Here is a 22030-nt window from a genome sequence, read left to right as displayed (position 1 = left end):
TCCGTGACTTGGACTTTTACCAAAGTCATATTTTGGAGAGGTACTTATACTTTTACTTGACTCCGACAAACGATCTAGAATTAAGTAAAAATGTCTTAAACTAAGTGTATTTACTCTTTATTTGAGTAGGTAAATTAGATAGTTTGCCAATGGAATGAATATTTTTACTCTTAAAATAAGATAATTAGATAATATTCACTTGAAATAAGACAAACCAATTGTGTTTTCTAATTTTAAGTGTAAATTGTCTTGTTCCATTGGCAAAATGTCTATTTTACCTCCTTAATCCAAGAACAAATGCACTTATTTTAAGAATAAATGACTTATCTAGATTTGGATTTTTTCCAGTGCAGTACTTTATACAACACTGACAGTTTCATTTATTTATTTCCTGTAGTTTTCTGTGAGTTTGGCCAACAGATGGTGAAAATCCAACAGCTAGTCTCTTAAAAAAGGATTAAATGTAAAAATGATTAATAATAATTTGTATTATGTTTCTGTCTATACTCTCTATACTCGGTTGGGTTCTTCTGCTATTCTGAATCTCCACATGGATGTGGCTCGGTATGGATGCAGTGTTCCTGTTGTTCTGCTCAGGTGTTCTGGAAGCGCTGCTTTCACTGATAGTCTTCTTCCTTTTGACAATACTCTATAGGTTCTCTGTAAGACTGTGGCTGGGTCAGTTTACTGGGTTTCAATGCAGGCTTCAGAAAACACAGTGAACAAGACCCGCTGATGACGCATCTCTCGACTCTTCCTTCAGACTCTGGGACCTTAATTTCTCCAAATTCTTAAATGTTTTTTTTTATTGATAAGATTTTTTTTTTTTTTTATTACAAATACAAAAAAGAGTAATATATAAAAAGTTGGTACACTGTTGGTCTTACTGTAAATAATTGTCCTTTACCACCATGACACCTGTAACTGAGGGGTAGGGCCTAATAAGCTTATGCTTCATCCTACTCCTTTTTGAAACATGATGCATGTTAATGAAGCACTCAATGTAAACGTTGTTAAATCATATCATGTTTCAAAATAAATGAAATAAAATGAAATTATTAATTATTTTATGATTAATTAACTATAAGCCATAAGGTGCACTGACGAAACCAGAATCTGGATGTGGTCACCTGAGATAAACTGCTAACAGAGTGATCTCATAACTGGGGGAACAACAGTTTTGGAGTATCTATTGTTACTATGCATGGTGATTAAAAAGGCGATGATTTCAACTTCTTTTTTCTGCACCGTTCTATTTTAGTTTTAGTTGTATGTTTGGGGTTGTTGTCATGGCAGAAGCTACAGAAATAGATCACCACAGCATAATGCTGCCATCGCCATGTTTCATTGTGGCATATGGTTCCCAGGCTGGGTTAGCAGTATTAGCTTTTGTCCACATGTAGGGTTTTGAATATCAGCCACATGATCTATTTTGGTGTCGCTTGATCAGAGTACCTTCCTCTATGTTTGCTGTGTCTCCTACTTGTCTTGAAGCAAATGGGACAGATTCTTTTTCTTTAAGTTTAATATTTGTTCTTATGCACTTATGGCTCTTTCATAAAGGCCAGACCTGTGGAGTGAAGAACAGATAGTTGATGGATCTTTGGAGCTTATTTGGCTTCTTCTCTAATCAATGGTCTCTGTGCCAAAACGGTCAGTTTAGGTGGACCATCAAGACATGGTAGATTTTTTTCCCCGCTCTTAGCATTAGAGACAAGCGGTTCTTTGTCAGCTGTCCAAAGTACAGGGTATTTCGTTATAACCTAACCCCGTTTTACTCCTCTCTACATCGTTCTTCCTGATCTGTCTGCTGCCCTTCTTGGTCTCTATGGGCCTGTTATTGACTAATGTTAAACTAACCTATTATGCTTTCAGAGATCAGCTGGATTTATATTGAAGGGAAGTTATATATTGTATAAGTTCACAAATTAACTGACTTCTGAAGGAATTTGGTTGCACTGAATTTCATTTAAGGGCATCAGAGTTATAGAAGGCTGAATCTAAATGCACACCACACTTTTAAAATGTTTGGAAATATTAATAGTTTTTTTTGTTTTTTTTACCTTTATGTACTTCAAGTTTGTGGTTTTTATGTAAAAATAAAAATCCAGAAAAGTTGACGGGGCATGATAACCTTCCCAAGACACCATTTACTTTAGATGCATAGTGGTTCAGGTTGGATAAATGTTTTAATGAAATCTAAAGACAGGAAGCACTGAAAATAACACAAATAAGGCCAGTTTCTGAGATTAGATTAGATTAGATTAGATGAGCTTTATTGATCTCACAGCGGAGAAATTCACTCGTCACATATTGGCATAGTAGTTACAGAAGAAGGTGCAAACAAGGAGGAAAAAGGTGCATTAAGAAGAATAAACAATATATATATATACAGTATTTCCAGGTATATACAGTATATCAAGATAAATAAGGATTAAGTTGCAAGTGTACATGTATTGCACACAATGAAAAACAAAATAAAATAAAAATAAGAAATAAAAAATAAAAAGATATAAGGTAGTAGCACAGAGGTTTGAGGTGATATATGTAAAATCCAGATGGCTTATATACAGGGGGATTTATTTTAATGTTAAAGTGTAGTAGGTAAGGTATAATGACCAAGTTTTTTTCTAGCATTGATAACCTGGTCAGTTTCTTGTCATTTAGCTGTGGTTAAAGTTGCAAAGAGAGCAAAGTGACAAAAAAAAAGATGTAAAAGTAGAATTTGAAAAAAAAAAACTGATAGAAATACAGAGAATAGACTTCATATTATACATTTGATAAACTACTCTATAGCAACATTATTTTTAATATAAATGTATGCAAATATTTCTTAATGGTTTATGAAAAGCAAAAAAGGTGTTGAGTAGACCTGTTCAGGTGCTGCTTGAGGTAAAGTTGTTAGAGGGGGAGAAGTGTGCTGTGACCTCCTCCGGGCGAGCTTGTCAGAGATCATGATTTACTTTAACACCAACCATCTGCTTCATCTCTACTCCCCTACTCTGTCTTTATTCTTCCTTTTGTCCTTTTTTTTTATCATTAAATGACCTTGTTAATGGAACTGAATATATATTTGTTGGAAAAAATCCATCAGTTTGCCTGAACGATTGATTCCAATATCTATAGCGTGTGCAGAGGCCAATATACTGCTAAAATATTATTGAAGGAATTCTTTTATGCCATGTATGACAATGAAAATTATTATAAAAAAGGTTAAATTCTAGTCTGAGCATTTTTAAAGCATGTGCCGCCCCCCACCACCACACACACACATACACACATATGCACACGTACACACCTACAGCAGGATGGATGTTGGTAGATCTCTTTATTGGATTTCACAGATGAGTTAAGCTGACTGTATTAGATCTGTTGAGGGGGATTTATTATCTCTTACTGTTCCTTTTTTTAAAACAGCTTCTTGTGAATGCATTTCAAGCACTAAACTAGTTATATGATATTCAGTTATACTTCAGGATACCTATGCCAGCTTAAGGTGAAGACGATGCAGGTTTAATTAGTAGCATTAACCTGAAAGTACAAATCAAAGCGATGTGAGGACAGAGTGTTTTAGTCGGTAGGTTAGCGGGTTAGAAAACCATCCAAGCTCCAGTCTTAATGACGGATTAGTAATCTAGCAGTTATTTGACAATTTGTGAGAAAACGACAAGAACACTTTCTTAAAACTAAAAAGGATTTCTTACAAGTTCTTATGCTGGCCAACAGGTGCGAACATACAGCAAACAGATAAACACGCTATAATTAATTAAAAGTGCTGCATGCATTTGTGCACAATTATACAAATTGCAAAACATAAAAACACAGACAAAAAAAAAATTCTTCAGAAAAATGCAGCAAGAGCTGACAATAAAAAAACACTGAAATCTGACTTCATCTTTGCATTGATTACAGGTCATTTCTTTTGTTTATTTTCTTCTGTTTTTCTGTTGCTTTGGTTTTCTGTGTTAGCACATTGCGCTACGGCGTTAGTATCACTCAGGTATTTACATCACATTTGTAGTCTGTGGCATGTTGAGCCATTTTACTGCACATTTTCACCGATCAGCTGCTGTAAATTCCACCACTGCTAAATAGTGTAAAAACTTAAAGGAATAGTACACCCAAAACATGATTAGCCTTCATTTTCTACTCACCCCCATGCTGAACAACACTCTGGAGTACTTTTTTGATATCTCAAATGCATCTGGAGATCTGGGAGGCTTCTTGCTGTCTGCTGACATTCAAATAATGGAGGTCTATGGCGCCCGAGACAGAAAGGTCCATAAAAGTCCACAAAAAACGTGTCAATATTCCTCCATACTGCTCGTCCAATGTATTCCAAGTGTCCTGAGTGGGTAGCGTCCAGAATTTACTCGAAACAAAGTCATTTAGAATGTTTTTAGAGCATAAACAGTAGTGTATAGGATTTCCTGAAAGCGCGCACATGCGCGTTCACCACGCTACGGAAGCCGGCAGACCAAACCAGATGAAAGTGCGCATTCAGCGTCTGCTCTGCCAAAAATGCAAGCGTAGAAGAAGAAATGTGCTGTTTACCTGTGCAAAGAAAGAAACAACGAAAGAAAAATGTCTGAGGACTTCAGTGTTGAGGAAGAGCATGAGTTCTTTGCCGAGCTGAATGCGCTGGTTTTGTCTGCCGGCTTCCGTAGTGTCGTGAACGCGCATGTGCGCGCTTTCAGGAAGTCCTATACACTACTGTTTATGCTCTAAAAACATTCTAAATGACTTCGTTTCGAGTAAATTGTGGATGCTACCCACTCAGGACACTTGGAATACATTGGACGAGCAGTATGGAGGAATATTGACACGTTTTTTGTGGACTTTTATGGACCTTTCTGTCTCGGGCGCCATAGACCTCCATTATTTGAATGTCAGCAGACAGCAAGAAGCCTCCCAGATCTCCAGATGCATTTGAGATATCAAAAAAGTACTCCAGAGTGTTGTTCAGCATGGGGGTGAGTAGAAAATGAAGGCTAATCATGTTTTGGGTGTACTATTCCTTTAAAATAATAAAACGAAAAATATAATTATGTAAATTTTTTTCTATCTCACACTGGAGAAATTTACCTCTGCATTTAACCCATCCCCTTGTGGAATAGTGTGGGAGTAAGGGTCTTGCTCAGGAACCCAGAGTGGAGGCTGTGGGAATCAAACCAGGTACTTGCGACCTTCTCAGAGCACAAGCGCACTGCTCTAACCCACTAGTGCAACACTCCCCTGCACTAATTTGATGTTGCAGGAGCACAAAATCCTGCTGAGAAATTTTCAATAAAGAGACTAAAATTGTGGTTATAATGCTAAAATTCTGCCTATAAGTTATGGCTGCTCATCGGCGCAGTGGATAGCACTGCTTCCTTGCAGCAAGAAGGTTCTGGGTTAGATTCCCGGCCCAGGATCTTTCTGCATGGAGTTTGCATTTTCTCCTTCAGCATGAATGGGTTCTCTCTGGGTACTCTGGCTTCCTCCCACGGTCCAAAAACATGACTGTTAGATTTATTGGCTTCTCCATATTGTCCTGGAGTGTGTGCATAAATGGTTGTTTGTCTCTGTGTTGCCCTGCGATGGCTGGTAATCTGTCCAGGGTGTACCCCACCTCTCACCCTTAGACTGCTGAAGTCAGGCACCAGCACCCCTCGTGACCACGCTTGGGATAAGCTTGACAGAAGATGGATAGATGGATGTTATTATTGTACTGTTTTAAATGTGTTAAGTTGGTCAGAATAAACATGCTTACATCATCACTTATTCTTACTCTATGGTAAAAAAAAAAAAAAAAATCACAATATTATAGAGACACTACGGAAGAGGATTAGGGCCACTGAAAAAAAAAAAAGTTAACTGATTTTTAAATTTTATTTCAGTTTAACATCTCAGAATTCTGACTTTAATCTCAGAATTCTGACTGAATTCTGACAATAAAAAAGTCAGAATTCTAAGAAAAAAAAGTCAGAATTCTGACATTAAAGTCAGAATTCTGAGATTAATCTCAGAGTTCTTAGATTAAAGTCAGAATTTTGAGATTAAAGTCAGAATTCTGACTTTTTTCCCATACTACACTGAAATAAAATAAAAACAAAATCAGTTAACTTTCTTTCAAAATGGGGAAAAACAGAAGTGCATGATCTTTCAGTGCACAGTTGGTCACCCTGATGTGATGCCTTGCAGCAATAGGATCCTCTGGTATGGGTTCAGCGTGCTCACACCTTGCATCTGTGGATTCTCTCCTAATAATCCAGCATTCTACAATTCAAAAACATTAGTTAGGTTAAACTTCCTTTAAGTTACCCTTTAGTAGGAGTGTTTGTATGAGTGGTGTTCTTTCTGTAGTTGTCTTGCTTTGTGATGGACTGGCAACCTGTACAGGGTGTCCCCATTTCTCTTGCAAATGACTGCTGGAGAAAACCAGCTTTTTCGCAACTTTACCAGTAGAGTGAATTAAAACCAAGGTTGTTATATTCACACAATTCACCAAACCTTTATCTTGATTTTAGGAACAAGTTGAATATGTCTTCCTCGTCATCTTCACCATCGAGACCTTTACCAAGATTCTTGCCTATGGTTTAGTCATGCACCCCAGCGCCTACATACGAAGCGGTTGGAACCTGCTGGATTTCATCATTGTCATTGTCGGGTAGTTAAACGACTTGAGAGTCACTTTTTTATTTTTGTCATTCTTATGAAACCTATGCAGCAACATTGATTTGCTCCTCTGTGCAGGTTGTTCAGTGTGATAGCAGAGGGTATGACGGATCATAAGCCAGGAGAGGCCCACCATGCTGCAGGAAAACCTGGAGGTCTGGATGTTAAAGCTCTCCGAGCTTTCAGAGTGCTGCGACCGCTTCGGCTTGTGTCTGGCGTACCAAGTATATATATTTTCAAATATATATATATATTTATAGTTGGTCTTTGTTTGTGCATGTACTTAGTTCAATGTTTGCTTTTCTGTCAGGTTTACAGATTGTGTTGAACTCCATTATGAAAGCCATGGTCCCTCTGCTCCACATCGGCATGCTTGTCATGTTTGTCATCATAATTTACGCCATCGTAGGTTTAGAGCTTTTCCTCGGCAGGATGCACAAGACGTGCTTTGACACCAGCACAGGTCTGTCTGTTCCCTGGATTTTCTCACATATCCAACACTTCTCTGACATCCTACCTCAATCCCTGTGCTTCTCCTGCTGTTCTCCTGCTGCAGGTCTTATGGTGGAGGACGATCCATCGCCGTGCGCTTTTGCAGGCGTCGGTCGTTTCTGTGTTACTAACGGCACTGAATGCAAGGGGAAGTGGGAGGGTCCCAATGGCGGCATCACGAACTTTGACAACATTTTCTTTGCCATGCTAACAGTTTTCCAGTGCATCACTATGGAGGGTTGGACAGATGTGCTCTACTGGGTACAGACACACATCCCTCCAGATTTTACTGCATTTTGTCCTTTTTTAAGATTTTTTACCTGTGGTTCCAGTTAACATTCCCCACAAATACTATAATCCCTAAGATCAAGATGTTTAAAACTTATAGACCTTCTAATAAATTAATTTATTTTACTGCACTAGTATCGTCTTGATCAGAAACATGTAGAAAGATCTAACATTTTTAAACACAGTTATCAAGTACAGTAGTAGCCATTCAAAATGTACCCACTTTCCTTAAAAGGTCCTTGGCTGGTCCCCTACAATTCCTTTTTTTAAACATCAGTCTTTGTACTAAAATATTCTTTTTGTCATGATTTGTGGACATTAAGATCTAGAGAGAAGCACATTCTCCTGTTCAGACCCTGTAATTCAGTGAAAGGGGCATTTTGAATGGCTGTAGAGTGGAAGAAGTGCGGAAATAATTTCCTTTACCAAAATCTGGTTCCACACTTTTTAGACCTGCTAAAATTGATAGCAATTAAACAATTTCTCTAATTTATTATCACTTTTTTTAAACTAATCATTGCTAATTAGAAATCCATGGCTTATTTTTAAGTTTTTATTTTTTATTGACATATAGATAGAGAGTGGTGCAGGTGCTCTTTCTCTAAGCCATTTCTTCAATAGTTGGGGTCGTGACCCCGCTTGATTGTCCTTGATCAACCAGTATGGGATCTTGAGATCCACTACGAAAATGAAACTAAATAATCATTCATGTTATAGTGCTGAAATATATAAAAGAATCACTTAAAAATGAACAAAACCAAATTTTTGGTTCTTAAAGTAATTTGAAGTGTTTCAAAAAAAGTAAAAAAAAGTTTAAAAACAAACAATCCTCTGGACTTTGTTTTCCAAGTTTGAAAATGTTTCGCTTCCCATCCAGGAAGCTTTTTCAATTAAAATAGTTCAAAATTCCAATTTCAAATTTTTCTTTCAATTTCTTAAACTAAAAAAAAAAAAAAACATCCAGTGGTTTGTTCTTCAACTTTTTTAACTTCACCAGCTGTTTGACATGTTACCACCCCCCTGGTTAAATGGTTATGTAGAAATGTTTTGGTATTTAACCAATAGTTTGGGTAATGAGTAAACTGACTTTTTGGGTCAGAAGCAGACATTTTGAGAAACCTCTGCTCAAATCTACACTTCAAAATGAAATAAACAAGAGAAAATTTTAACCAAGCAATAGATGCAGTTATATACTCGTTTAATATCACCCCTCTCTGCGGCCAGCGACCATCTAGGTCATGCCATCATGTTTTGTTAGGTGGATACTAAGGGAGGTAGGAAAAAGAAAGAAAAACCTCACAAAGCTCTTAAAGATCTGAACTAAAGAGATGCATCTTAGAGTCACCATGACTATTAGGTTTTATATACAGTAGAGGCCAATGTTTGGGAAGCAAGTCAACCAACACAGATGTTCGGTGTTTCTTAAAAACTATTGTGGCTTTACATGTCGGGTTACATCATACAAAGATTGATATTTTCAGTAACAAAAACTCCACATTGTTTTAGTGTGAAATTAGGATAAATATGTAGAAAAAAACTCAAAACATTGCTAAACACAGTAGAAGATCAGTGATACTATGGGCCAGTTTATCTTCCAAATGCCCTAAAAAAATCCTCTCATACCGCAGCGTCAGTTGTGATTTCTCACTTAATAGAAGATAGGCTAAACCTCACCTGGAATGATGATAACTGGTCATATATGCATTGTTAAACCCATTAATGTGACCATTAGACTCACTTGGATAACAACCCAAAAATCTGTCACTTGCATTGAGGCTAAGGATAAGCTCCTCACAGCAGCTATTTTAACCCGTTGTAGTTATTTTTTTTACTGTTTCAACATTTGTTAATGCAATACATTGCAGCAGTTGCCACTGCTTAACATCTTAAGTGCTTTGGACGTGACCAGAATAGTAAGATAAGACAGTAGCAGCAACAGTTTTCCAGAGAGAAAATCTCAAATGGTCAAAAAGTAACTCTAATAATTGTTGAATCCTTGATTTTCTGATAAATAATAACTATAATCGGATTTTTCTTTCTGAGAAATGTGTCACGACTTGGCTATGGTTAGTTGACCCAAAAGCAGAGGCAGGGAGGCAGAGGTGAATCTCTTGTGGATTTAATAATGACTTAACAGAAAACAGAGGCAGGTTATCCAAAAATCCAAAAAGAAAACAAAGTCGAAACCAACATGAAACCAGGAGTCCAAAAATCCAAAAATCAAAATAATTAAAACTAGTCTAAACGTACCAGAAACCATGGAGACATCAGGGGAATCACAATCATAAGGAGGAAGGCACAGAGAGAAGGCGTTGGAGCATGTTAGACGGTGTTTGACGAGGACCCAGCAAAGGGAAACTGAAGAGAGAGGGTTTTTTAAAGGAGACTGAGACAAAGAGGGGTCTAATGAGGAAACTGGGAGCAGGTGTGCACAGAACAAGAGAGGGAAAGAGCTAGGGAAGAAGGAGAACACAAGAGGGCAGCAGAGAGCAACAAATAGTAACCTGGAAGACTGGAAATAACAACAAAATGATAATCAAATAACTAGGACTATAAAACATGGGGGGAAAAAAGAAAACTAAACACTAGAAAACAAGGAGTAAAGTATGACTGAATACTCAAAAGAAAAACATAACAGAAACCGAAACCTGACAAAGTGAACTTAAAGCTTACATTTTTCCTAAACTTTCCTGGTAAGATTATGTTGTTGTGATATAATTTTACTGCATTGTATGTCCAATATGAATGTACTGTATAACTGTCCTTCTCTCCGTGTTTTCACACAGATGAATGATGCCATTGGCTTCGACATACCATGGGTTTACTTTGTTTCTTTGGTCATCTTCGGATCATTTTTCATCATCAACCTCGTATTGGGTGTACTGAGCGGGTGGGTTGCCGATACCTCGCTTATTTCCATCTTTCTTTGGGTCGTTTCTCTGTGGTGATCGATAAAGTGTGTGTTTTTGTAAAGTTTTAAGTGTTTTCCTTTACAGAGAGTTCTCTAAAGAAAGAGAGAAGGCCGTTGCACGGGGGGAGCTGCAGAAAGCTCAGGAGAGCAAGCAGATGGAGGAGGACATGATCGGCTACATGGACTGGCTCATAGAAGCCGAGGATGTGGACGAAGAAGGAAACAAACGTCGGTTTGAAGTTTTTCCCCACCAAAACTCACAGTTTTAGCTCGTAGCATTTCAAGCCCCCCATTAAAAACTATTTTCTATGTTTCTGAAGGTGCCGCCATCGCAAAGAAGAAGATGATGAAGAAGTTTGGTTGGTACAAACACAGCGAGGATGGGGGAGGTAAGAAAGCCATATTTATTGTTTCTGACTTTTTTATTTACTTCTGCCACAATTTTACAACGTTTATCTTTTTATTGCTTAACAGAGTCGGACTCTGATGATGATATCGCATACCTGGACGATGATAGCGGCTTCTGTGCTTCACTCATGTAAGCAAACCAAGAAGAGGCCAACTTCAGTAACTAATCAGCTGCATTAAAGACAGGATTTGGTGATTGTGCTAAAATTCTTCCTCTTCTTTATCTTGAAAGGGCGAAGATGATGGCCAACAGCTTCTGGTGAGATATTTTTACTCAAACTTACGAAAGCAGTAAGAAGCAGAAATTTTTATTAAGCTGCTTTGCTATTTTTTTCTCAAACATTGATTTAATTAATTATCTGTAATTTAGCCTTTCAGCTCATTTTCTCAGCGTAGTTTATTTTAAATCCTCAGCTTTCTGATTGTCCTTGCTCTTCTTACTCCTTTTCTTTGCCTGATTGATCATGATGTTTTTATTTTTGCATCATAACTGGTCCGGTTACAAGCAGATTGTTTGTCCTATATTTGTTTCATTTAGCAAAGTCTTACATTTAGAAGGTCATAGAAGAGCCACACCATCTGGTGTAGCAGATATTTTTAAGATAATGGGTGGAGATAAGGGATTGGCAGAAGTGTCAAGTAAACACTTTGTACTTAAGTACACTTTTTAGGTATCTATACTTTACTCCATTAATTATTTTTCTACCTACTTCTGACTTCTACTCATTACATTTTCACACAAGTATCTGTACTTTCTATTCCTTACATTTTTCAAACAAACGTTACTCGTTATTTTTGGCTTTGGTTTAATGTTTATAAATATTTATTTCCCGTCATGTGCTCCATTCAATGCAGATCATTGGCTCCATCCACATCTAGTGAAAACTAGTGTGATTGGATGAGTCATATAATGCAAACACTCATTGGTTAGCTAAAGGAAATCATCAGAAGCAAGCAGGTGTTCTTCAGACTGCAAACATGAATTGTCTATGCCATGCTACAATGTTGGATTCAGAAAAAGATGTCAAGATGTCTGAAAGGTCAGAGCAGGATTTTTCGAAATAGTCAAAAACATTAGATTTCAGTTCATATAGTGGCATCTGGCTCTTCTTTTTAAAGGTTACTGTATACTTTTATACTTTAAGTACTTTTTGGAGCACATACTTTTTCACTTTTACTTGAGTAAAGAGGTCAAGTTGATACTTAGTTGAAACTTTTATGAGAGTGTTTTTAAAACTGCAGTATCTATACTTCTACTTAAGTAACAAATGTGTGTACTTTTGACACAACTTGGGCTTGGACTAATTTAGTAATCGATTAATCGTTAACTGGAGTATAGAGACTGTAAAACACGACTTTAATAATAATAATTCAACTTTATTGATCTCACAGTGGAGAAATTTACCCTCTGCATTTAACAACCCCTCCTTTGGGGAGCAGTGGGCTGCCATCGTGCGGCGCCTGGGGAGCAGTGTGGGATTAAGGGTCTTGCTAAGAAAACCAGAGATGAGGCAGTGGGATTTGACCCGGGTGATTGCAACCTTCTCAGAGCAAACTGCTCTAACTGTTTTGCATTTCAGATAAAAAAAAAAAAATGGTTTGTCAATATGCTTTATCCAGAACTGTCAAGTGGAAAAGTTTGAGGTTCACCTGGTTTAATTTTGTAAAAACTCTTCTTTAAGGAATCTTTGGTTATGCGAATATTTAGTGAAAAAATAATCGAGAGATTAATAGATTAGCCAAATAATCGTTAGTTGCAGCCCTAGTAGAGATTAGTTTAAAATGAAGATAAATAGATGGACCTCTTGTTTATCTTTTTCCACTAATGTCAAAAAGCTGTGTTTACCTTCAGTGACCAGTTGTGCCAGCTCAACCATACATTCAGAAAAAACTGCCGTGTTGCAGTGAAGACCACTAACTTCTACTGGCTGGTGCTGCTGCTGGTGTTTCTCAACACGGTGGCCAGCGCCTCGGAGCACTACGGACAGCCCAAATGGCTCACAGAAATGCAGGGTAATGAAAAACAATCAATTCTGTTCTGCCAGCTTTCATTTCTTTAAATGATTAAGATGTCATCGTCCATCTTCTTGGTTCCTTCAGAGCGAGCCAACAAGATCCTGCTGCTGCTCTTCACCTTGGAGATGCTGATGAAGATGTACGCCTTCGGCCTCCAGATCTACTTCATGGCCTTGTTCAACCGCTTCGACTGCTTCGTGGTGTGTGGCGGCATTCTAGAGACGCTGCTTGTAGAGATGGACGTCATCCCGCCTATCGGCATCTCTGTGCTGCGCTGCATCCGACTGCTCCGCATTTTTAAGATGACCCGGTGAGTGGTACCAGATCCAGATGTTCAGCTCAGACTCAGGTTTCTCACAGCTGTGCACTCCTTCTCTCCACCTTTAGACACTGGGCTGCTCTCTCCGACCTGGTCACCTCACTGCTTAACTCCATGAAGGCTATCTGCTCCCTTCTGCTCCTGCTCTTCCTCTTCCTCATCATCTTCGCCTTGCTGGGGATGCAGCTGTTTGGAGGGAAGTTCAACTTTGACGAGACTCAGATGAAGAGAAGCACGTTTGACTCCTTCCCTCAGGCTCTGTTGACATGTTTCCAGGTGACTTGCATGTCCCCAGTCATGCCCAGTACACGTCCGTCCCTTTAGCCTAAACAGGTCCTGGCATTCCTCCAATCTGTTATAGATTCTCACTGGAGAGGACTGGAACGCTGTGATGTATGATGGCATAATGGCGTACGGAGGGCCGATCTTCCCTAACATGGTGGTTTGCATTTACTTCGTCATCCTCTTTGTTTGCGGTAACTGTATCCTTTCTCCACTTAAACCCATTTGAATACCAGTTTTTGTGAATGTGATCTTGTCCCACGATGGAAATAAATCGAATTCCTTGACACCTGGATCAGACATCCTGCTCAATGTGTTCTTGGCTATCGCTGTGGATAACTTGGCAGGGAGCGGTGGAAAGAAAAACGTGGAGTAAGCTGTAGTAATGGTCCATGTTAGACACGTCGATAACCTTTTTGTTCTCCTGTGGATGTGCTTTAATCACATTAAAAAGGCTTCATCCAAGCCAAACTGTCCTGTTGTCCTTTTTATTTAGGGAGAAAAAGGAAGAAGAAGAGGAGTGGGATGAGGACGAGGAGAAAGAGGATGAAGATGCAGGGGTAGAGTGTTTCTTTTTTTTCCTGGATACATGTTTGGTGTGAATCCTCCATTTTCAAAATGTGTAAAAGGCTTTCAACTAAATTTTCAGTTTGTATCCTCCCATATTATCATCTCTTATCAAAAAAAGCAGGTCAACAGGACTTTTCTTTATTTTTTTCCTCCCATAATATTTCACAAAGGGCGAAGAGAAAGAGGGTTATTTGATTACTCCTATTTCCTAGGTAAACGAAAACTACAATAAAAAAAAAACAAAACATTTTTGTTAGCTGAAATACAAAATAACAATGCCTTCCAAAAAATGAAAACTAACTAAACTGTAATGAGGTTTAATAACAAATAAAAACTGAGTTTTAAGAGATAATGTTTCTTTATCATAATGCATTAATGTGGGCTCTAGTTTCCAGTAGCTGTTTTCTCAGGTGATGAAAGAAACAGCAGTCAGGTTATTTGTGTTACTGCAGAAATTTGTCCTTATCTAGGATTTTATTTCTATTATTTTTATATTTTTTTAGTCTTGCCCCTGCTATGTAAGTCACATTACGTAAAAACTATGAGTGAAACTAATAAAAACAACTGAAAATGAGCATATTTAGAAAAAAAACAAAAAACAATTTTTTATATCCAAAAAAGTTAAAATAGAATTCAAATTCAGAAGTCAACATTAATAAAAACAAAAAATTTGAGGGAAAAAAGACAATTAAAATTTCAAGCCTCTTTAAACCTTTCCTATTGCCATGATTTAATAAATTTTTCAGAGGTCTTCATTGTCTCTTATGCGTTCTTCTCCCAAGTTCCCCTAACAGGTTTTAGATGTAAACATGGTGCTGGTTATGGACCTAGACTGATGTGGTATCAGGGAAACTATCCCCTTGTTGGTTTAGTTGAATCAATTATGTATCTCTGTAATGAACCGGATGCGGACCCAAGATTCGCCACAACAGGTCAGTGGCAATTTAAGAAGTTTATTGAGAAAACAGGTGATTGGGAAGCCGACTCTCGGGCGTTCAGTTTCCGTGTGCTGTCTGATATGACCTGGAGACAGAGGGGCAGGTTAGTGGCGGGTTCTGGCAGGTTAGAGTAAACACTGTCTGATGGACTAACCTGATTTCACACGAGGTTCGGGCTCTGAGGACCAGCCAGGAACAGGTAGTATGTCCAGATATAGATTCAGACATCCAGCTGATAAGCAGAGGGGATTTCAGCAGGTTTGTTCAGTTTCTGATCCAGATATGATCTCCAGTATCATAGGACATAGAGGGGGAAGACAGGCTCATGAACTTTCAGACAGAAATGGGTCTTAGGCACAGGTAATCTTTCCGGAATCCTGACAGACTGACAAAGCTGGTCTCAGGCAGGCGGACAAATCCAAGCAGGGGACAGACAGGCTCAAAAATCAGAGGACAGGACAGGATCAATAACAGGCAGGCAGGCAACAGACAGGTTTTCAAAAATAAGGCTGGAAGGTTCTCACTGGAATTGGATTGAAACTATCTGGCACTGGAGACTCATGAGGACGGAGCTTATATGCAGATGGAGACAGGTGAAACCAGTAGAGATGATTGCAATAGAGGTGGAGACTGAACCAGAATCAGCTCCACTGCCAGGATCATCACAATCTCTCTTTAAATAAAACCCACATACCCTTAGTATAACAAATCCTTCACCGTGCTTTACAGTCTTTATGACGTCCTCTTCCACATATTCCTCCTCTGTTTCATACCACCTCACATTGTTTAATAATATACATACTATTACTTTCTAAAACCGTGGTAGAAATGACATGGAGATGTAATTTTGTCGGGTAGACACTTTACCCTGAAAATATTACCCAGCCTGATGTTTGTTGGGACGGGTTAGAAGTTACCCAGAAAGCTGATTCCAGCTCATAACCAAGGATTTTTAGTTCAGCGTGAACCGTAACATAGAGCTTTGTGTGCGCTTGTCCAGCCTGGATTATCACAGCTGCATTCTTATACGATAACTGACTAATGAAAGCCGTCACAGATCGCTCCCAGTTAAATGGCATGTTCTCTAGAATAGAGAATAGAAAAAAGTCATTTTTGTTACATTATCGTGCAGGATGCTAAATAAAAACATTAGCGTTTTTTTTTTCTTCTTGGCTAAATAAACAAGGTTTAACTTTGTATTTGAGTTTGCACTGCGATGAAATATGTTTCATGCTGTATTTAGGTTAGAATAAATCTGACCTTTTATTTTGCTTTAGAACGAAGAGGATGATTGGCAGGAAAATGAGGAGCTGAGAGTCATTGAGGGTCTGGAGGGTGAGTATTACTGACGTCCCGCCTTGCAGAGGCGATCAGCCATCAGCTGATTGAGAGATTTCAAAGCAGCTCATTAATTTGTTCTTTATTGCAGGTGTTGCTCCATTAAAGCCAGAGTTCTCCGGCCCTAAAGAGAAGATTGTGCCGATACCCGATGGAAGCTCCTTCTTCCTTCTGGGAAAGAAAAACTGGTATTCACATTGGGATTCATATTTTAGCAAAAGCCAAACACGGATGCAGCATGCATGACTCCCTCTCATTCGCTTTATTCTTCAGTTTACGTGTCGCCTGCCACAACCTCATTCACCACCACTACTTCACCAACTTCATCCTCATCTTCATCATCCTCAGCAGCATCTCGCTGGCTGCTGAGGATCCCATCAAATCGCACTCATTCAGGAACATCGTAAGGCTTCCTCAGACAGGCTGCCACTTTAACTCCACGCTCCTCTGCTTCTAATCCTCTCTCCAAGGTGCTGAAACTAAATTCTGGGTTTAACTTCTGTCATCGCCAGGTGCTGGGATACGCAGATTATGTCTTCACTTCGGTTTTCACCGTGGAGATTGTCCTAAAGGTAACGGTTGATAGAATGAAGCTGAATAAATCACAGCAGATGTTTACTCACCTTGTTTCTTCTTCTTGTATAGATGACAGTTTATGGAGCTTTTCTTCACACCGGCTCCTTCTGCAGGAACGCCTTCAACCTCCTCGACCTGCTGGTTGTCAGTGTGTCGCTCACGTCTTTCTTCTTACAGTAAGTAGATAGAAAGAGGAAAATAAATATTAGGTTTACTTTAGTTTTAAACATATGAATGCATTTTCCATATTGTTTTCTCCTCTTTTTGTTTGTTAGTTGGATATTCTTCTAAATCCTTTGCTTTGCTTTTTTCAGTTCAAGTGCGATCTCAGTGGTAAAGATTCTCCGAGTTCTCCGAGTGCTCAGGCCTCTCCGAGCCATCAACAGAGCCAAGGGACTGAAGGTAAAAACCTCTGCTTCCTTCATATCCTCCTTCCCTTGGATCCTTCTTTCTTTTTTTTCTTATAACTCTTATACTAAAAATCTATATTTCACCTTAAATCTTCATCAGCGATCCATTGATAGACGAATCTCAGAAAAAAAGTAATTATGGAGATGTACCCAAAGAGATATTATATGGAGAATAACATATTTGTACACAATTCAACAAATAAAAATTTAGATTAGAGAGAATTTTTGGTAAAAAATGTATTTATGGTTAACAACTATATGTGCCTACTTTTAGTTTTTAGATTTAAGGAAGCACTCATACTCATGCATACAGTGCCTTTAAATTAAAGGTATGTTTAAAAGCTTTTTTTAAATGTATAAAATTTAATCATACAAAGTGATTTATTTCAAGTGTTTACTGAAGTTCATTTTGATATTTAAAGTCATAGGGAAATCCTACTTAAATGTAGAATCATTCTGGCTTAAACATGTATATAAATTTACTCCTAAAATTTAGAAAATTTCTATATAAAAAAAAAAATCCTTTCTTAAAATCTGTGGGGTTTTTTCCGTTATCTTATTTGGACCAGTTAGTTATACGTCAGCTTGTACACCTAAATTCAGCCAATCATTTATCAACAGTCGTCTGTCAGTCAAATTTTTTCTGTCATAGCATCTTGATTCATATGTTGAAGCTCATATACGCAACGGTTGAAATATGAATCAACCGGCCACAACCAAACTTGCTTGCGAACCTTCTGCCACAACAATCCCGCCCCCTTCATAAACGACTAATCACATTCACTTTATAAACTCATGTAAAGTCGGGCACCACTCGGGATAATTGGGAAATGCAACGGTTGGAACAGCCGCTTCCCTACGACTTTAATACTAACTACAAAAAGTCCAAATTCTGCTTCTCAAAAAACAAGAATCTTGTATAATTTTACATATAATTCATCCTATATAAGATTATTATTTTTTCATTTTTTGACACTTAGATAGACGATAGTCACTGAAGATAGTCACTGAAACTAAGGTTTATGAAAGTATTGTTGTGTGAAAAAAGCTTTGAACTGTTTAGTCCAGTTAAATAAAGGAGATCGATGGATTTACTCAGTCGGCACTTTATTTACTTTGCAAAGTAAAGGAGAACAATACTTTCACATTCACAGCATGATGGTCTGCCAAGTTCTAACCTTAGACAAAGTTGTTCCCTTACTTTTAAGGCAGAGTCAAAACAATAACAGACACTTTGGTTAAACGGTTACCTAAAAAAGTATGTGGTTTTGTTATGGGAAAAAAGGTATGGCTTGTCTATAACCATCTTCCACTCAGACATTTGTGGCCTTGCAAGTGAGACAAACTAGCTGAGAAAAAAAATTTTTTAGAGAGTACATAGCATACATCAATATACTGAGAAGGAAAGAACAAAAATAAAATTTTCTGACAACAGTATACTGACAGAAAGTTAAGTGGAAGAAAAAATTGCAGTAGAAAGATGTACATATGCAGCAGGGATTGTTCAGTCTTGAAGACTGTGACCTAAAACTTGGTCAGATGGTTGTTGGAGGTCCATTAAACACAGTTTGTGGTTTGGACCACAGCTCCACAGGCCTCCTCACACAACCACATTCCCTGTGCTGTGTCTGCTGAACCAAATACAATGTTAGAACCATTTACTTAGGCTAAGGACAGGAACGGACTGTGCTTCAGTGGTCCGATGCACCGGCAGAAATCATCCACATTTATAGAAAAAAAACACTTACTGTAAATCTATATGATACAGTTCAAAATTTCCACTTCAATCTTTGCAGTTTGTAAAAAATGTACACATTATTAGTAACTACAAATCTTAAAGTGGATCTAATCTGGATTTTCTACAAAGGTATGACTCTAAAGTGAATAAATCTGGATGGTAAACAATCATTGCTTCAAATTAGACCACTCACTTAGCATATCTAAAATAATAACCCGGATTAACAAGCTAATCTGCAGAACACGATGAAGAGTTTTCCCTTTAAAGCAGAATATTAATACAAATTAATTCATATAACATACTTTTTATTTAAAAAAGAATGTAGATATTTCTTTTTTAAAGCTGAATTTCTGGTCTGTATTTATCACCTGTTACTATTCAAAAAGGTTTGTTTTGTGTGTATCTTCACAGAATGTGGTGCAGTGCGTCTTCGTGGCGATTCGCACCATCGGCAACATCTTGATCGTCACGACTCTCCTTCAGTTCATGTTTGCTTGTATTGGAGTTCAGCTTTTCAAGGTGTGTTCTCTCTCACTCCTATCAGTCTTTTTTTTTCATGAATGCATGGCTCTTGATGGGACTCCTCCTCTGGTTTGGATGTTTACAGGGGAGATTTTACAGCTGCACTGATGAAGCCAAACACACTCCAGACGAGTGCAAGTAAGTGTTCTTTCCTTATTACGCTGTAAAATACTGGAGCACTTCGTAAAAGTAGATTAATTTGAATACTAAAATGTGATTTGTCTGATTTCAGGGGAACGTTTGTGGTCTATAAAGACGGAGATATGAACCATCCCATGGTCAGAGAGAGGATCTGGCAAAACAGTGACTTCAACTTTGACAACGTGCTGATGGGAATGTTAGCTTTGTTCACTGTATCGACGTTTGAAGGTTGGCCTCAGTGAGTATTACATTTGTTATTCTACTTACGAGCAGAACGTAAACGTTTTATTTATTACCTGGAAATCCATATATGCCCTTTAAGATAAATAAATATGATGGCCATTATACAAAAAAGGTAAGGCTGGGCATAATATTTAAGCACAATTATTTAAACTGTTGGCAAATAGCATCAATAATTTCATTAAATGTAGAGAAAAGGGTTACTTTTAATGTAAGTACATTTGTCCAATGAGATAAATGTTTGGTTCCTGCAATAATTCCTTTAAATTACAAATATTTTTCTTTATTTCATGTTTTAAAAAAAATGTCAAGGTGTTCCCCCTTTTGATCATTCTGTTTCATTTTATTTTTTTATTCTATCTCTATTCTCCCACTCTGCAGAATCTGTTAGTTCAATCTCTAGCGTTCTGCTCTCTCTGCTTTTTCTCATAGTAGCTTCGCCTCATCTGTTCCTGTTTCTCTGTGATGCTAGATGTTGGAGATCGGCCTGTTTTCCAGTGTAGTCCTGTTTCTCTGACTGTGACTGGGTGGATGCTTCATCCTCTGACATGGGAGCTGGCTCAGGGCTGATCTACCTGGCTGTATGTTTCCTGGACGGGGCCGCCTTTTGCAGCTGCCTTTTTATCTCTGCTTCTGTCTCCTTGAACCCCAGTCGGCCTCTGCAGATGGCCGCTCACACTGAGCCTGGTTCTGCTGGAGGTTTCTCCGTGTTAAAAGGGAGTTTTTCCTCTCCACTGTCACTACAAGCATGCTTGGTGTGAGGGATTCCCTTTCGAGACCATGAGCCGATGCATTTAACTGGTTTTCCTTAGTTAGAAAAATTTGAATCAATTTAACTGTATGATCTGGTGAACTGTAAAATGCCTTGTGATGACATGTGTTGTGAATTGGTGCTATAGAAATAAAATGAATTGTGTTGAATTTTAAACCTCTAATTAACAACACTTTCAATTCAACTCAGTTCAATTCAGTCTATTTATATAGCTCCGATTCACAACACATGCTATCTCAAAGCACTTAACAGAGACATTTTAACCAGATCAAACTGTCAGACTGATTCAAAGTTTTCTATCTAAGGAAAATCACTTAATTGCATCGACTCCTTGACTCAAATGCAATCCCTAACACCAAGCATGCTTGTAACTACAGTGGAGAGGAAAAATCCCTTTTGAAGAAGAAATCCTTTAGCAGAATCAGGCTCAGTGTGAGCGGCCGTCTGCCGAGGCCGACTGGGGTTCAAGGAGAAAGCAGCAGAGATACAAAAAGCAGCAGAGATAAAAAACGTAAGTGTAAACCAGCTCCACAGGCAGCCCCATCCAGGCAACACACAGCCACGCAGACAGGACCCAAGCCACCTCCCTTGTCAGAGGATGAAAGAGAAAACATCAAGTTAGTCACAGTCAGAGAAACAGGACTACACTGAAAAACAGGCCAAGCTCCAACATCTATAAACACAGGTGTTGATGGCAGCAGCACAGCTGATATTTCTTTCCAGGATGTCAGCACAGCCAAACAAGAACAGACCAGATGAAGCTATTATGATGAGAAATAACAGAGAGGACATAACGTTAGAGATTGAACTAAAAAATACTGAAGAGTGGGAAAATAGAGATAGATTGATGAAAAGGGGTCCCTGTGTCCTACAGCAGTGTAAGCCTATAGCAGCAGAAATGCAGAGAATAGCTCCAGATAACCTAAGAATTTTGGATGGGGTATAAGAAAGGTAGAGCTTTTCCTGTTGTCTGGGGCTTAAATATCTCCTGACAACGAAGCACATTCCTCAAAGCAACCATTCAATATAGGAATGAGAAGGAGAAACACTATATAAGTAAGGAAAATATGTATTTTTTTTATCTGGAAAAGCTGAACACATCGTCTGAACCTACAGAGGAATTGATTAGGTGATTATTTATAAGGCTTAAAACAAATAACACTTGGACAAACAAAGCTAGATGAAGAACCAGGTTTTTATTGCTCCCGTGGACCAAATGATGTGATATAAAGGAGTGCTTTCATCTCTGTAGAGTCGGCCCAACGTATAAGCAAAAAGGGGCTGACATAGGGGAAAAAAGAGGTTTGCAAATGTTTAACAACTTGGGGTGAACATTTATTGTATTGTGATAAACTTCTAGTCATGATAACAATTTTGATTTATTGTCTAAACAATAAAAGCAGAATTGGTAA

General features: G+C 38.2%; 1 protein-coding gene across 1 annotated transcript in view; it reads left to right on the top strand.

Moving 5' to 3' along the window:
• Positions 1 to 22030, top strand: part of cacna1f (calcium channel, voltage-dependent, L type, alpha 1F subunit) — a 54065-nt gene that overhangs the window by 8660 nt on the left and 23375 nt on the right. The window contains exons 4-27 of the mRNA XM_015392342.1: positions 6510 to 6649; positions 6736 to 6881; positions 6968 to 7120; positions 7214 to 7410; positions 10224 to 10327; positions 10434 to 10576; positions 10669 to 10737; positions 10823 to 10886; positions 10989 to 11015; positions 12609 to 12769; positions 12857 to 13082; positions 13160 to 13367; positions 13453 to 13573; positions 13673 to 13745; positions 13870 to 13933; positions 16159 to 16216; positions 16311 to 16407; positions 16493 to 16622; positions 16732 to 16791; positions 16865 to 16971; positions 17110 to 17197; positions 19355 to 19462; positions 19551 to 19603; positions 19698 to 19844. Of these exons, the coding sequence (XP_015247828.1) occupies positions 6510 to 6649; positions 6736 to 6881; positions 6968 to 7120; positions 7214 to 7410; positions 10224 to 10327; positions 10434 to 10576; positions 10669 to 10737; positions 10823 to 10886; positions 10989 to 11015; positions 12609 to 12769; positions 12857 to 13082; positions 13160 to 13367; positions 13453 to 13573; positions 13673 to 13745; positions 13870 to 13933; positions 16159 to 16216; positions 16311 to 16407; positions 16493 to 16622; positions 16732 to 16791; positions 16865 to 16971; positions 17110 to 17197; positions 19355 to 19462; positions 19551 to 19603; positions 19698 to 19844 (2744 nt within the window). The remainder of the gene's footprint in view (positions 1 to 6509; positions 6650 to 6735; positions 6882 to 6967; positions 7121 to 7213; positions 7411 to 10223; positions 10328 to 10433; positions 10577 to 10668; positions 10738 to 10822; positions 10887 to 10988; positions 11016 to 12608; positions 12770 to 12856; positions 13083 to 13159; positions 13368 to 13452; positions 13574 to 13672; positions 13746 to 13869; positions 13934 to 16158; positions 16217 to 16310; positions 16408 to 16492; positions 16623 to 16731; positions 16792 to 16864; positions 16972 to 17109; positions 17198 to 19354; positions 19463 to 19550; positions 19604 to 19697; positions 19845 to 22030) is intronic.

The sequence above is a fragment of the Cyprinodon variegatus genome, unplaced genomic scaffold (genome assembly GCF_000732505.1).
Source record: "Cyprinodon variegatus isolate N-32 unplaced genomic scaffold, C_variegatus-1.0 Scaffold587, whole genome shotgun sequence".
NCBI lineage: Eukaryota > Metazoa > Chordata > Actinopteri > Cyprinodontiformes > Cyprinodontidae > Cyprinodon > Cyprinodon variegatus.
Note: the sequence above shows the minus strand (reverse complement) of the source record. Positions and strands in the feature narration are given on the sequence as shown.